The sequence below is a fragment of the Falco biarmicus genome, chromosome 4 (genome assembly GCF_023638135.1).
Source record: "Falco biarmicus isolate bFalBia1 chromosome 4, bFalBia1.pri, whole genome shotgun sequence".
Lineage (NCBI taxonomy): Eukaryota > Metazoa > Chordata > Aves > Falconiformes > Falconidae > Falco > Falco biarmicus.
This window is the reverse complement of record NC_079291.1, coordinates 12545359-12561772: the sequence shown is the minus strand read 5'-3', so window position 1 is coordinate 12561772 and position 16414 is coordinate 12545359. Positions and strand designations below refer to the sequence as shown.

Sequence of the window (16414 nt, the reverse complement as noted above, 5' to 3'; positions counted from 1 at the left end):
TGTAACAGACTTACAGCATCATAGTTAAGTCTTTCTTTTGACCATAAAGCTATTTGAAGAGAACTGTCTCTGCACGGTATAAGAAAGGAATTCTTCACCCTCCTCCTGACCACAGTGGGGTCTTTTCTTCATTAGTTTATTAACTGATTCCCAAGTGATTTACTCCCAGAAGGAAGCTTCTGTAGATAAATACTCATGGGGTTTTATGCCTGGTTGGTTGCGGTGGAGTTTTGAGGGGTTTGGTTTGGGTTTGGTTTTTTTTGCTTGTTTGTTTTGGGCTTTTTACCATTGGTGAAGTAAACTGCTACACAAAGCAAACTGGACTTCAGGCCTCTCTTGTTTTTCTTGAATGTGCCCCCCTTAGTGACAAGACTTAAATTCTGCCTATTGCTCAGGGGGGAACTGTATGGTTCAGCCTCCTTTGGACTGGACCTCTAGATTGCAGTCCCAAGTTCTCAACAGGCTTAAACTCATTTTCAACTGTCATAGCCATTTCTTAGTACTGGTACAGATTGGCAGGTACATATAAGTAGCCCTTAAATATTTTGCTTTGTTCTACTCTCAAAGATAAGAAATAAGAATAAAAATGATTAATTTCTGCATGTGTGGATCCTGCACTGATATTCTTCTTTCTTGCCTGCTTCTGTAAGTTTCCTTCATTCCAGCTATCTCCAGCTGCCTGTAAGAAACAGTCCTCTAGCTGCAGCAAACTCCTTGTCAGCAATACATGCTGGTTGCCCCTGGCCATTTACTCAACCACTCCTTCTTTTGTAGCATATTTGTGGTGTAAGATCCTCTTTGATGGTAAACTCAGCCTTGAGAAGTGTAAATCATTCTTACCCGATGGAGCCAAGGAGGAGATATTCCCAAAGTGATCGTTCCTTACACTGTTTCCTAAGGAGTCTTATTTTGCAGTTGTTTCATTTCTTGTGGGTTTGCCCCTTTACATGCTACTTTTGATTTAACTCCTGACATTCAAGATTAATACCCGATAACCTGAGAGGTCATGCAATATTGATTAAAACCCAAGAAAACAGCCTAAAGGCAGCTTCCTTGTTCCATGCACTGCAATAAACAGCTTTTGTTTCAGACAGTATGTGCTGGGGTGCACCATTCACAATGGGGTTTCACAGGGGGGCACTAGTTTGGTACTGTTGCACTCAAGGCTTTTTTACCCAGTCACCTCTGGATGAGACAATATTTAGAAGTATTTTCATCTCTCAGGAATAGTATTTCTGAAGGGGGGCACGGGAAGCCTTGGGACAAACACAGCATGCCAAGGAAGACTATTCAAGAGCAAGTGTACCCCATGGGTCATTCAAAACACAAATATACATCAGTTCAGTTGGAATGGGGACTTAGTACAGGGTGGGTAAGGCTGGCACAAAGTCTCTACATTGCGTTCTGGAGGACAAGAGTGTTTATTTGTGGTTTGTTTGTGAACAGATGTAGCTCTTTGGCCCTTTCTAGACTAAAACTTGATAGTTTAAGGACATGGTACTTACAAATGTGGTGAGCAGAACTTATCTTTAGAAGTCAGTGCAACAAGAGAAAGTCATTTAACTGTCTTGAGGTGATTTAGTGTTCAAGGGTGTCTCAAACTGCAAGCAGACTGATTAAACAGAAGTTGGAAAGACTGTAGCTTAAGCAGAAGTTTTGGAGTCAATCAGATAATTGTCTCTGTATCAAGAACAAATCTTTAATCACTGTGGAAACGCATAGTCACTCTGGCAATGCCTCAAGATAGGAGCACAAGACTTTTAACGTCCAATTGGGTTGATAAAATTTATCTTGTAGAGGTATCTATGCCACCCAGCACCTTCTACCAGAAGTATAAATATGGACTGAGAAAATTGGTACACTGATCACAACAGCATAGGAGTGGCTGTGGACGTTGTTGCTCGGAAGCGAGGAGCTTTATTTCGCAGACTACTTGGCCTTTTTTCAAAGCCTAGCTCTTTGCTGGGAATTCTGGGACGCAAGCTTGACTTTGTCTATGAGCAAGGTGTCTGAATTCGGCATTGTGTGAAAGCTGTTTTTTATTTAAACCTGGGATTTAAATTTTTTTTGCAGAACTGTAGCTTGTATTGACACCATGTATCTTAAAAGTTGTGGGTAAATTCCATTGTGGCCACTGAAGCAAACATCTTTACAAAAGAACTGTTTCCCTCGGTGCACAAATCCCTCTCCCCTCTATGTTATTTAGGTTACCTAATTAGAATTCATCCAGGTAGCTAGGACTATACAGGCTTTTATACTCAACCTGCTCCCTAAAATGTATTTCTATTGCTACTATTTCAGTTTCTATCTTTATTCAACAAAAAGTGAGTATTTTTTTCTTTGCTGTTCACCTGATCTTTATCTGTCTGAACAGGAAGCATCTAGCTGTTTCTCAGAACTGGCTTCTGAAAGCTGAGAATGTCCCACAAAAATCTAAATCCAGTTTTTCAGACATTGGGGTAGCTGAGAAACAATGAAACTTCTGCAGCCACCTCCCTCTAGCTCAGTGTGTGTTGTGATACAAGTATTGCCACTTAGGCCTGATTCTGCCAATATTTTTCTTGTGTGACTTTCACTTTGTTTTGTGTGTTCCTTCCCCTTTACCTTTTTGTCTTAAGAGGAGGGAGCACCGAAGATTATAGGCAACGTTTGTGCAGGAAGTCTCTGTTCATATATAGATATCTCAGTGTTGGACCAACACTCAGCAAGACGAGAAGGAAGGGAAAAACTAGGATAATTCTTGGACTTTGAACAGGGAATTCAGGCCAGTAATGGGCTACCATATTGCAAGAGATAAAGAATGAAATGCCAAACGACCCCACTCCCCAAATTCATCAAACTCTGTCAGTATTGGAGGAAGTATCACGTGTTGTAGCTGGTTAGTTTGTATAGAGAGGTTATGGTTTTGTTTATTGTGGTGGGGAAGATGTTTTTACATTGCTTAAGTTCCAGGTGTTACCATGCAAGTCATGCAATGGTGTTTGGGGTTATTCTGCCTGTCAGAAGTGCACAAAAAGTTGCAACAAGTGCTTGTTTGAATAGCATATGTGTATTAGTTTTTTCAGCAGTATAAAAGGGAATTTCGATTGAAGTCAGGAGAGCTGAATTCTGAACTTCCACGTGCTCAACTTTCTGGTGTTGTGAATCCTGGAAACCACTTCACCATGGCTCAAGTATTAACACTAGATGTTAAAAATCTTCCCTTTTGAATCTGATCTAGAGGAGCTGCTTGTATTAGAGCAATAAGAACTGTTTCTGGTATTTTTGGAAGTTGGAAGAATTATTTCTGGAATTTGTAACAGATATATGGTAATGTGTACTATCTAAAGGAAGTTTCATCAATATTTTTTCTAACCTCTTACAGGTCTTGTTTTACCAATAACAGTGCTGGTAAGATACTGTTCAGAAGTATATTCCAATTAAGTTTCAGTCGTGTTCCTGAAAGGGTGTACTTTTGTGGTGTCCTTCACTATTATGCTAGCTGTGATGGCACCTTCCACAGACATCTAAACTGCTAAGTTTTAGAAAAAATACAAGTATTTTGAAAAATTGTCATACTGGATTAGATCAAAGGTCTTTCTAACTTCGTGTTCTGTTTCCAGTGAATGCCTAGAGAGAAATAAAATACTGCAGCTACAAGGTGATATTTCCCCATATACTATTGCCATCTCTGTGATTTGTGACTTGGTGTTTCCTGAGCCGAGGGCCATATCTGTCTGTTTTTAAAAAGAAAAACCAAAAAGTAGTAGCACAGATTTTAGTGACTTAATCCGTAAGATATGTATTGCACATGCTTTTGCTGTCCTCTGTTTAAAGACAAACTATTTTATCACAGGCATTGCCTATGATTTTAACCATGGCTGCAGTTGGTGGCTTTGATAGTTGTTGGATATATTTTTCAAAAGTTCCAGAAAAAGTTTTTAGTTGGTAAAGTATGTGCAAAATTGCCAGGTTGATTGTATTTTAATTCAGTACTGCCTATTGTGCTATAAATGTAGGAGTGGAGTAGAATGTATTTTTCGGTAAAGATAAAAGTAGAGTTTTAAGAGGAAAAATTACTGATGACCAGAAGTTAAAACAGTAGTAGTATTAACCAGGGATAGAGGAGGGGAGGAGGAAGAAGTACTTGAGTAGACACAGGAGGGAAATACTACGCTCTTTTGCCAGATTTCATCTTTGACACCAGCCTTTGGCTAGTGAGTACTTGTTCAAATAGCTGGGAAGGCGGAGGAGTGTTTACCTACTATTTGGTGCAAGGCAGATGGATGTGGGGGTGCGGCGAGTGTTTGTGTATGTACCCATGTGTGGGCGAAATGGAAAAATGTGGCCTCTGCTTATTTCCTCTTCCCAGTTCCATTTAGGTAATATTCACATAAATGTTTTAATCGTAACATTGATGAAATCTCAAACTGTTCTTTTTTTTTTCTCCCCTAAGAGAAAAAGAAAAAGAATACTATGTATCTGCTGAATCACTGCTGCAGGAAGATATGAAAACAAAAAACCAGTTCAGGCTGCAGTGGTTCTGTGCAAAATGATTTACACATTTTTCTGTAACAGATATGTTTAAAAGGTGGCGTTAAATGGCCCTTAAACTGACTTCCATCTGGTATAAGCCAGTGTTGGTACAGGAGAGTGCTGTATGGAACAAGTACAGAACAAATTCTAACCGGATGCAGGTCTAATTTTTTTTCCTTTTACTCCTTTTTCTTTATCTGGGATTGGTGATCCAAATCACCTAAAAAGGGAGTCAGTCCCTAAGTGTCATAGGTCCATGAAGGATTTGGGTTTGCTGTCACCACTCTATGTGTGGTATCAATTATGAGCATAATTACATGGATTTGGAGTCTGTTAATGTGCAGTGCCAAGTTGCATGTGGGCATTTATAGCAGTTGGGTATTTTGTACTAATTTTTTCAGTATTAATGCTTTTGTCTTGCACATGAACCTGGTAAGATTTGTAAGGTTAACAGAAGAAGTAGGGAATGCTGTCTCCGTGTTATTTCAGAGGAAGAAAGGCATCGAGACCTGTTAACAAAGTCTCTTCTGCAGGGGTGACAGAACTCAGAACTATGTCTCTGAGGCCCCAGCCATGCCAGCCACTGTCAGCATTCACACCAGCTCTTTCTGACGTGACTAGACAAAGCCCAGTGTGTGCCCAGCGGCTCATCCCAGTGGGAAAGCCTGGGATGAAGCCAGGGAGAGCAGCAAGCTGTTTGCCTAGGACTTGTGCAGTAGGGCCAGTATTGGCAAGAGGGAGGCCAGTGGCCATTGGGGAGAGCACTGGAGGGAAGTAAAGGAGTCTCAGACTCTTACGCCAGGGCTGGTGGGCAATACAAATGTTTGAATTGGCACCTTGCCCTAGCGTTAGCCAAAAGGTGCAGAATCTTGTTAAATTGCTCAGCGGGAGTTCAGACCCAAGCGTTGTTCAGCCTGGGGAGTGCACAATAAGCCAGACTTGTACAATAGAGAATGATGGGAATGCAGTTCACGGGAATGTTTTCTTCTATAAGTTGTATTTTTATTGGACAGATTTTTAACTTTTGTCATCAAAGCTTGACTAAACGCTTCTCTCTTGAGAGCGCTGAGGGATGGAGGCTGGTGTTTAATTCACTGGAGGTATCTTAGTGCCATTTTGTTTTGGGTACCACCTGCTGATCTGCTAAAGTGACTCCTGGAAAAATAACTTTTTAACAAGTATGCTCTGTGTATATGATACATGTTTGAATTATTAATGGCACCTCTTCCTGCAATCTAGCTGTGGGAAGAGAGTAGGTCTGCTCACTGGACTTTTGGCAAAGTACTTGTGCAAAGAGACAGTCTAGGGGCGTAGTGTCTGAGTGCCTTAGGCAAAGATTAATATCTCTGTAGCAGGACAATGCTGTCTGGAGAATCTTTGCCTCTTGGTGTCAGATATTAAAGCAACTTTTCATATTAAAAAGCCAAACCAAAACAAAACCCCAGCAACCTCAAGGAAGTATTTATCCTTAGCACCCTCTTCTGGGCAAGTTCTTAGTGTCAGGATTTTGTAACAACAGATAAAAGTTCTTAAAGATCTTTTGTATTGTTATAAATTGCTTTGTCTCTTGGGTACCTTTAATGTTCTCAGAAGTTTGCAGCTTCTAATAGAACGACAAAATAAATTTCTTAATGTGATGTCTGCTGATAATACTACTGTGTGTAATATACATTTTTTATTTCTTCACTGTGGTGGATATATATTGTTTATTATTTTGTTTTGAATATTTTCAAAATGCCACACGTGGTATTATACAGTATTTTTAGCATAACCAGTGAGTATAGCAGAGACTGAAATAAGCACTGTTTTAGTAACCCACGCACCTGCAAGACGGCTTGCTGTCGTTCTAAGGGAAACAAGGTAGACCTAATTTCATTTCATTTTTTGCTGGCACAATAACTTTTTAGTTGTCTGCTTGTCATTTTCTGTGCATTTGGAATGCTGTAGTGGTGAGTATTTGAGCCACCAGAGAGAATAGCATAGAGCTGGTGGTTTCTCAGTCATACCTGGGAACTGTACTCTACATAAATAGTCCCTTCAGGCTCCTTTTGGTTAAGAAGGGGAAGCTTTTCCCATGAAACTGTGGAAGTTTGAACATGTGGGGGCTTCACTTTGCTAAGTGTGCACCTCTGCCAGAAAGTGCCAGCTTGGTTGCTACATGGTTCCTTGTTGGGAATGCTTTGTGCGCTGTACAAGGTCATGTCTAACTGGGACTGCTAACCTGATCCCGGCAAAGGCGAGCTCCTGTTTTGCTTTGTGCTAAGACCAAATTCTGCATCCCATGTTCTGGCTAAGAGAAGTGTCCAAGAGAGTAGGGTTTTATTAAAAAATAATATATTTTCCCAGAAGCTTCTCTATGAAAGCCAGCTCTTGTGCATTCCTAGTAACTTACTTTCTCCTCCTTTTTTGGGGACCCGTTAATGCTGCAAAGAATTCAGTATCTCCAGGAATTCAGGGTCTTTAGAGCTATACAACACTATCATTCCCTGATGGAAAACTCCCACTCCTGTTGCTAGCAGTTGCATATTTTACATTGAGGAAAAAGTGGATGGGATGTGGTAGAACATGTTGACATGGTGCGAGGAGGAGGTTAAAGATGTGAAATATGAGTTCCGGCAAGGCTGGTAAAAGAAAACCAGATGTATAGAGGAGAAATAAGTAGAAGAGTAGAAAAAGTGAATGATAGGCTAAGTGATACACTAGATAAGTGTTTAGAAATTAAGAATATCTTTATCTAGATAACCATCTGCAGTGTCCTGTCTGGAGAAATGTTAGATTCAGGCTTGAACTTAACCTCCGCAGTAAAAACTGAGCACAGGGAAGAAGGTACAGCTAGGAAAAACCCACCCAGCATGAATCCTCAAAGCCCTGAAGGCATTACATACTGTCTGTATGAAGAATCCAACATGTCCAGTGCTTACCTAGCTCTTGGGGTCAGCGGCACAGCATGGGTCTGCTGTGGCTGCGTGGTTCGGAGTGCAGGTTTCCCAGGTCAGATCAAAGCAGCCTGTGTGGTGGGGTATGGATCTGCTGGGAGAGTATAAACTCCGAAGGGATACTGGCTGTTGATTATGGCTGCACCTCTTCTGCTTATTGGTGTCTTCCTACTTGACTTCATTTTGAGCTACAGCTGTGTTGTTCAGGCGAGAAATGAATCTTAACCATATTTTAATTTGACCTGCTAAGTGGTCTTCCATCAGGAATCTTCAGTCAGCTGGTGTGGGACTGATCCTCACCTTGACTGGGCTTTCTGCAGGACAAAGAGTATCTTTTGTAGCTGTCCTCGATGTTCCAAATAAACAACATTTCACTTGTAGCAGTCTGCATTTTAACCATTAAACTTTGTGCTCTTTCTTCAGAGGATGTGCTGAGTAAAGATGCTGGGGAGTGTGCAATATGCCTGGAAGAGCTGCAGCAAGGAGATACTATAGCACGGCTGCCTTGCCTCTGCATATATCATAAAGGGCAAGTATTCCTCCGGATGCATATACAATTCCAGAAGGTTATATTTATTGGGTACTTCCTCTGAGGGGGTGCTTAAAAGAGTGCTAAAATTTAGTTGCTTTTTATATTCAAAAAATGAACAACAAAGAAACAATAGGAGCAACACTAAAGATGTATTTAAAATTACATCTTTCTGCATCTCCACCAATGTTTTTGAAGTCATTTTTCCCTACTGTAGTCTACTCATGCTTGCATGAAAGCCCACAGGAAAAATAAGGCAAAATCACCTGTATAGGGAGGGAGCTTAGATTTGCATGTACTTAAGTTTTGTGAAATGCTGATAGACTTGGAGGGAGAGGAGAGGACACTTTTTAAACCTGTTTCATATTTGTTTTCACTAGTGTCTGTAACTACAGGAAGTAAAATGTCAATGAATGATATAAGCAAGATGTTAGTAGTGAAGTATAAATGTGTTAGTAGTGAAATAACCTGTATATAAAAGCTGGATAGTAACTTGTAAAATGCTTCCTTAGAAAATGTTAACAGTTCAGAAATTAAATTTTTCAACAGTGTTTAATATCCAAATATTTGTGTGGTTTGGGATTATTAAATTTTCCAGGGATGTGTGTATATACATGTACTTCTTTGTATAACATAAAATCCTACTAGTATTTGAAACTATGAGAAACCAATTTATATTTGTATCTTAGTGCTAAATGTTCCTGAGGTATTAATGTCAATTGTTTTAATTTTTGTCTTGTATCCAACAGCTGCATAGATGAATGGTTTGAAGTAAATAGATCTTGCCCTGAGCATCCATCAGATTAAGACAAGATTCATGTTTTTAGGTAATACTTATTTTTAGACTCATACATTTCAACAATAAATATCTTAATTATCTGAGATAACTCTTTATGCTATTTTTTTTTAATTTGTGGATCTTCTACTGTGTCTCAGAACTGCAATATTAATCAGTAAGTATTGATGTATACTGCAATATATAAAAGGTTTCTGCATCCTTATATGACATGGTCTGAAATGATGCATTCCAGTTTTAGTACTGGAAAATGGCAAGTTAGTGCCAGTAAAGCTTTAGCATTAACTTTTTAAAGAGTATTTTTTCTAGAAGTGAAACAAAATTAAAATAATACAATTGTGTAATTTTGGATTGTTCCATGAGTACTGGCATTTATTTCTGACAGAAAGCTTTTGGAATCATATGAAAAAGTTAAAACTAGGTATTTTCAAAACCCCTTTCATGTTAATGCATTCCAGAGTGTTTAAAATATATAAAAAAATAAAAAATGTAAACATGTTTCTATCCATCCCATCTTACAGAGGTTCACATTTTTCCAGCTTATGTTTTGTGTTAATGATTGCAGATCTGCAATCAGTGACAAAGGTTTAAAGGATAGGTTTATTCTTTTAGTTGACTAGCTCGAAAACTTTATCTTGCATTAAATTACTGCCCCCTAAGCATTGCAAAACTCATTGACAGTCATCATAATTCTTAGGGAAATGGAGATGTCTGAAATTCTGGCTGGTAGCTGGGGGTTTGGTTTTATTGTTCTATTGAAATTAAGAAAAAAATAATCTGAAGACTTCATTGGCATTTATTTGTTCATTTTTTTCATCTCATTTAACGAATCTGCGTTGCAGGTCACATTGCAGTGCTATCGTTGTCAAAAGGGTAGCAGAGAAGAAGTCTGAGGGAAGGTATCCTGCTACAGGGATAATTGTTTTAACTTCAGGGCAGTGTTAGTCAAAATTAATAAACAAACACGTTTCCTATGTTGCCCCCCAAAAATTGTATTGTGGAAGAAGCCTGCATACTGTATATGAACACATCTGTCTCTGTACATGCTCATGGGTGTCTAACCTCATGTTAAATTCTGTCTGCTTTTTTTGACAGCAGAGATGGTGATAACTGGGGGCTTAGGGAAAAGGGGAAGGAAAACACGGTAGTTGTGCCCATGCTATTTGAGTGTGTCATATACTGAAATAGCTGAAGTGATGGTACTTGGTCTTCTGCTTTTTCAACAGCTGCTTCCACTGATCATAGGAGATGTGAGGTTCCCTTGCTGAACACAGCGTGCCTGGCTTGAGACTTAACAGTTCTTTGTGGCTGAAAAAGGCAAAGATGAACAGTGACATGGAAAAAAGCATTGCAGACACCAGTTACTTGCCAGTACTGCTTGGTATACCAAACACTCATGCAAAGGACACACAGGGATTTTGAAAATGCTGCACATTCTGTAACAATCGACTCCCCACAGACATTGCTGACACTATTTTGTATCGAAGGCCAAAGTTCCTAATTTCAGCCTAACTTCTGGTTCTGTGAAGAAGCAGGTTATTGGACATGTTTCCTACTGCCTCAAGTGGAAGCAGAGATGTTCGATACGTGCGATCTGAGACCCTTGCAGGAGGATGGCCCCGGTTTTGAGTGGGAACGTTTTCACCTTCTCATTGGCTGGAGTAAATGGCAAACTAAATATAATCTAACAGTGTGACCTTAATTTACTGAATTCACACCCTGTTTTATGTTCTTCACTTTTTTCAAGAACAGAAAACATAAACTTCTCTGCATAGGAATACTATATTTCAAAATTTTGTAACTAAACCTTTGTCACAATGCAGTCCAAAGAGTAAAACCAAGACAGGTAACTAATTTATATTGATCAAGCTATAGGGATTGTTGAAATCTGCACACTGTATTGCTATTTAAGTAACTTAAACTTCTCTTTTACTGCTTGTGAGTAAAAACAAACAAAAAAAATGCAGCAAAGCAAAATCTTACAGCTATGCAACTTTTTTTTAAACAGAAAAAAAAAAAAGAATTACCAATTTTAAGTGCTGCCAGTTAAGGTAATTTGTTTAACGGGTATTTTTTTAAAAATGTTTCAGGTAATTATTTTATTGTACTTCTCTCATCTCTAAGCTGCCTCCTGAGGTGTAAATGAATAATTGCAAATGTGGGCACAGTAAGAGGTTTTTATAGGTGTGGGCGAGATAACATCGAGGTGGGATTTGTGTTTCAATTTTTAAAACACGTGTAAGTTTTTGTTTCTTTGTTTAAATGTTTTTTTGATGGCAGGATCTGTAGTACTTTGCGTCTAATTCTATGGTCTCTTCATGTGGAGACCAGCATCTGACAGTGTGGTTTGGGTTGTTTTTTTTTAAATGCACCTGCATTTGTCTAATTTATTATCATTGTTATTATTATTATTATTATTTTACTGTATTATATTGGTATCATCAGGGATCCACTAAACACAAGATGTCTCTGGGGGGGTACACCAAGCAAAACTGTGGATAAGTATTCGTTCCCATAAAGTATCGCAGTTCAAAAACAAGAGAGGAGAAAAAAAAAACAGTAAACTGGAACAGGTATCAGGGTGTAGAAGCATACTTTTTTTTTTTTTTTTCCCCCCAGGAATTAAACATAGTAGCTTCTGAATTTCACAGCACAGGGAAGAGTTTATGACTATTTATTAGTGACAGCATTTTTAGTGGGTTTCAATGGTTAAAAGAAATTGCACAACACTTTGAACATTTTTCTTGTACATAAATAATTCTGCTCTTTTTTCATTTAAGTACATATTTCTTTCTGTTGCTACTGTGATTCATATCAAAAAGGGCAAAGAACAGGAGCAACTGCTGCTATCTGGAGAACAAGTGCAGTGCATGTTACTAAACTATCTTGTTTGCAGAGCAATTCTTGCCTGGGTAATATATCCTCCTGAATGTTGCTCTGTAAAATGCCTTTGTTATGCTGCAAATCTAAAGGAGTCTAAACTAGATAATTGTCATAATCACCAGTGCGATTTCTACATTTTGGGGCTTGCATCAGTGGTTTCAGCTGAACCTGTAACTATGGGGCCCTATTGTATTCTCTTTTTCAGTGGGAGCAGAATCATTTTGTCACACTTTCAATTCTGTAGTCACATCAAATGTGCAGGTGTTCCCTGTACAGTTTCCTTTTCATCCAAGACTACTTGTGTTGCCTTGTATTATCATGGGGGCGAGGGAGGGGATGAGGAATTACAGCACTTGTAATACTCAAATAGTGGTGTTGCCTGCAGGCCCACTTTTCCAATGTTTTAAATTCCTGCTGTCTTCTGAAAGTACAGCTTTTGCATTTGCATTGATTTAATGTTTACTGTTGGCTTCATGCCTACAGAAACTCACCTGTAATAAAGTAAAGGGGGTAGGTAAGTGTTTTGGTGTCCTGTGCTCTGAGGTCATAGATAGCCTTTGGCTTGGGGTTTAAGTAGGTAAATATTATAAACTTTATAATCTGTTTACAATTTAAGCTCGGTTTTGGTAGTTCATATTTTTAGTTCATTTACTGTTGGCTTTTTTTTTTTTTTTTTGGTTTGGGGTTTTGCTTTTGGTTGGTTGGTTGTTTTTTTTTCCCAAAACCTTAATTTTCTGTATTGAGATGCAGGTAGCTGGTTTTAAGATCCAGTGGTTATCACTGCTGTCCTACGTTTAGGACCAGCGTTTGAAAAGCATGCCACTAGCAATTGCACTGATGTGTGGCAAGAGTCCATTGCTGCTTCCATCAGCACAGCAGAGCAGCAATACCTTGGATTATTTGAGGAACTGATATGAGGTCAGTCTTAGATCCTAGTTTGGCATTCTTGGTATCCATAAATCTCTTCTGAAAGGCTATGGGAGGTTTTCTTGTGTCAAAAATATAGACCAAGCCTAGAATGACCCTGGAAGCATGAGAGTGATGCTTAGGTTTGAAAACGCCTGTGGAAACTCACCTACATAAGCTTTCTATCACCAGCTGTGTTGGTCAGCTGGCGATGACCGTGCTATAGATGTAGCTCTAGTCATAGGAAACACCTTCATTGTAAAAACAGCCTCACAGTGGTCCTGAGTCATCGTGCTTCAGAAAGGGAAAGTAAACATCAAATAAGTGTGTCTGGATCAAGGGATACCACAGTTGTCCACAAGAAGCAATAACTTCAGATTACGGTGCGATATGCTTCTTTGCCTGTAAGTATCTTGAGATTGCCAATTCTGTGCTGTTTGAGTACTTTCTGTCGTTTGACCTGTATCTTCCCTAAGTATGTAAGGGTGTGAAATAATTCCCATACTCAGGTCTGCCATAAACATGCTGCTTGCCAGCAGGGGAAGAGTAGACTCCATGCTGTCTTGAAATGTGAGGTTTCTCTGAACTTGTAACATACCCATGTATCTTGCGTAGCAACTTGTGTTTTGAAGTTTATAGTGGAGGTAGCTATGCGTTGGGTTGTATATAACTGTATCCCATACAATACCAAGAGAGCCATGCTACTGTCAGCACAGGGCACCCCTTGTCCTGTCTCTTATAAATTAGTATGTCTGTAATAACAGTTCCCAGTTGAAGGAGGTAGCTACTTTTCTTTCAATGTGTACATTCAATGATGAGGTCTGTGGGACGTAAAAGCGAAAATACAAAGCACACTGCAAATGTGTGGTATTTTATTTTTGGGAAGAATAAAGCCTAAAACAGGTGGTCTTATTTGTAATCAATTTAACTTTCGTGTTCAAGGGTAAGTTTACTGCAGTATTTTGAAATGGGAAATATGTAGGTGATGTACAAAGACATGGGTGGATACTTGTGACTTTCTTTTTTCCTCTCCCCTGCTTCCCTCCCCTCCCCCCCTTATGATGGAAAGGGGGGGTTATGACTGAATCTCGAGCTTTATACATTTATCCTAGTTCTTAACATTAGAAGCATTGGATTTTAATTAAGACTTCACTGAAAGGCTGGAGAGCTGGTGAAACTGACTCCCAGAAGACTAAAATCTCAACAAATGCGGGAAAGATAATTTTTATACATAAATTTGGGTCTTTGGTGTTTCCGGGTGAAAAATGTTTAATACATAAGATGTGCTTACGAGTGCTTTTAGTACACTGCCTTTTCCATGTGAGGGCTTCAGAAACTTGTTCCATTTCTTCTGTGTTCCGCCAAAAGCAGGGAACTTGGCGCTTGAATGTTACTGCTATCTCTACGCAAACAGCAACAAGGCATATGTTGATTTTGATATAGGCCATGATCTCTCTGAATTTCTGTGAATTTCAGCTGATTCCCCATATTGAAAGGGAATATTTGTGTGCAAGTTTGGTATTGCTGTTTTGTACCTACTCATTTTGCTGTACAGTTGGGAGCTCCCTGCTGAGAGACTACCGTGTCCCCAGGAGTGCAGAAGTGCTGCTGTGGGATCTTCCAGCTCGCCTTTGCCGGTGGAGGATTGTTTCATTTTTTGATGAGTGCTATATTTTATGATTCACTTTGTACCCTTCCAAGCTTAAAAGTCATTTTAGTATCAATTTCTTCTCTTCCTAGCTGAAGACATGATACATTTTAGGTCATATTCCCTCAGTCTTTGGACAGGCTTTCCATTGGCATCAACAAAAGTAACGTAAGGTTGTAGCTGGAAGAGGAGGACTTGTTACAGGTTTGCTACAACCCAGCCAGATGTGTTTTTTCCTGCAGCAGTGTCATCAGCTCATACCACTTAACTTCTTGTCATTCAAAAGACTCTGCGTGAGAAATTTGTGACAGAATATGTCCAGGACTTGTTTCCTGAATGTAAATCTTCTGATGTTTCTCCATGTAAATTAACCTGCTTCTAAAGTCAAGTTGAAGATGTTTTAGCCTGTTGGGGGGGTAGAAAAAAAACCCCAGTCCTTACTCTCAAGTTGTCTCAAGCTACATTTGGTTATCTTACTGCACAGTTTGGCTGGCTTCCCAAGCTGCTGCATCGCTGCATCGTGTTCTGTAAAGTCATTTCTCAATTAAGTACGTCAGAGCTGATGGTGGGATAAACTGTAAAATGACCTCACTGTGGGGCATTATTAGTTGCTGAAGACTTGCTCAGGTAAACCAGCATAGGAATATCCTGCACCTGAAAAAGGTTGGACTTGGTTCTGTCTTTGATCTAGTAAGTTGCCAGTGTGCAAAGAAGTAAAAGGCAGCAAGCCCGCTAGCTGATCTTTCTGGCAGCTTTTAATCTATGTATGTTTGTTTGAGAGACTTTTGCCCTTGGGTGTGCTTTGGCAAAGATTTTGCAATGATAAGTAGGATTTGCTTGATTCTGGCAGAGTTTCAAGTGTAAGTAACCCGACATTGCAAGAACATAATCTGTTGCTGAATCCTGTTCCTCTTGTTTTCCCTCAAATCTGTCCCTTTTATGGCTAATTTGTTATATTTAATAGTAAACACCTCTCAACACGACGGGTCACAAGCTCTCAAGGTGTGAAATGCTAACAGGAAGAGACATCAAAGCGTGATTCTGTGCTCTTCCTGTATATATTAAGATGAAGCTGAAGTTTTTTTGATATCGTACAGTCAAGAATTCCCTCCTAGCTGATATTGCCAAAGCACTGTAACTTTCAAGGAAGAAGGGAGGTGGCTTAGCTGTAGAGGGGATGTTTTAATGAACTGCTTAATTTTAAAAGCTGCGGCATCACACTGAACGAGTGCTGATCCAGCATTAACCTTATCACTTGAATGAAAAATCTCATTCTGGCTCGCCCTACCCTTTGGCAGGTACCTGCTGGTAGGGAGCAGAGTACATATTCCCCTCTTTTATACGCCTCTTCCCACAGAGCTAACCCTGCCTACAACGAGTTAGAGGGAACTCTGAACTGTCTTCTGAAATGCCACCCGTACGTGCAGTGGTGATGGACAAGATGTCTTCCTTCATTACCCAGACCAGAAATCGGAATGTAATTTGCAATGTCTAATGTAAACCACCTTTTTTTTTGTTGTGGTTTTTTTTTTTTTCTTTAAATTGAACAGTATGATTGCAAGTTGACTTAAGTTGTTCTAAGGTACTCTTTTCAGTGGTTTGCCAGTACATAATCATGAATGAAAATATTTTTTTTATTGATTTTTAGGTTGTATGTTTAACATTCCATTCATGTAAAATATGTACAAATATATGTAATAAATCTTTTGAAGCACAGTTTTCTCCACACTTCCAGGTGATTTTTATTTTTTTTAAAGTACTAGTGAAAGAAGCATTGCTGGGGCAGAGCTTCTGTATGTCTGTGCTGCAGACCAAGCTGAAGCAGAGGAAGGGAAAACAACGTATGGTGTATAGTCACAGCTAGAAAAGCAGCTTAGAAAACTACTTTGCCTGTCTGCAGTTCTGCAGTTGGGAGTGCAGATGCCCTGGGCCAGCCTCTGGCCCCTCTTGGAGCCCCTTTCACTCTTCACGTATCCCACAAAGCAGCTCTGTGATGGGTTTTTATCCAGCTGGCAGAGGAGGGTCTCGGCAGGGCAGAGCTGCTGTAGCTGCTCTTTTCCCCGTGTGGCTGGAGGTGAGGTGTCTCTGGTTGATGTGTCCTCTGGTGGTCTTCAGCAGACATGATGGCCTTCAAGGTTAGCATAAATGACAGCTGCCAGGTCTGGAGGTATGAAAATCATGGGTGGTTTAAAAAGAAAAAA

The 16414-nt window shown here is 39.6% G+C and overlaps 1 protein-coding gene across 2 annotated transcripts in view; it reads left to right on the top strand.

The window, feature by feature from the left end:
- Positions 1 to 15929, top strand: part of ZNRF2 (zinc and ring finger 2) — a 60780-nt gene extending 44851 nt beyond the window's left edge. Inside the window, exons 3-5 of one of the 2 annotated variants that reach the window (XM_056335439.1) lie at positions 7875 to 7980; positions 8730 to 8807; positions 10003 to 15929. In XM_056335439.1, coding sequence (XP_056191414.1) covers positions 7875 to 7980; positions 8730 to 8787 — 164 coding nt within the window. In that variant the 3' untranslated portion in view covers positions 8788 to 8807; positions 10003 to 15929. The other variant, XM_056335440.1, reaches the window with a different exon arrangement.
- Positions 15930 to 16414: the final 485 nt, after the last annotated feature.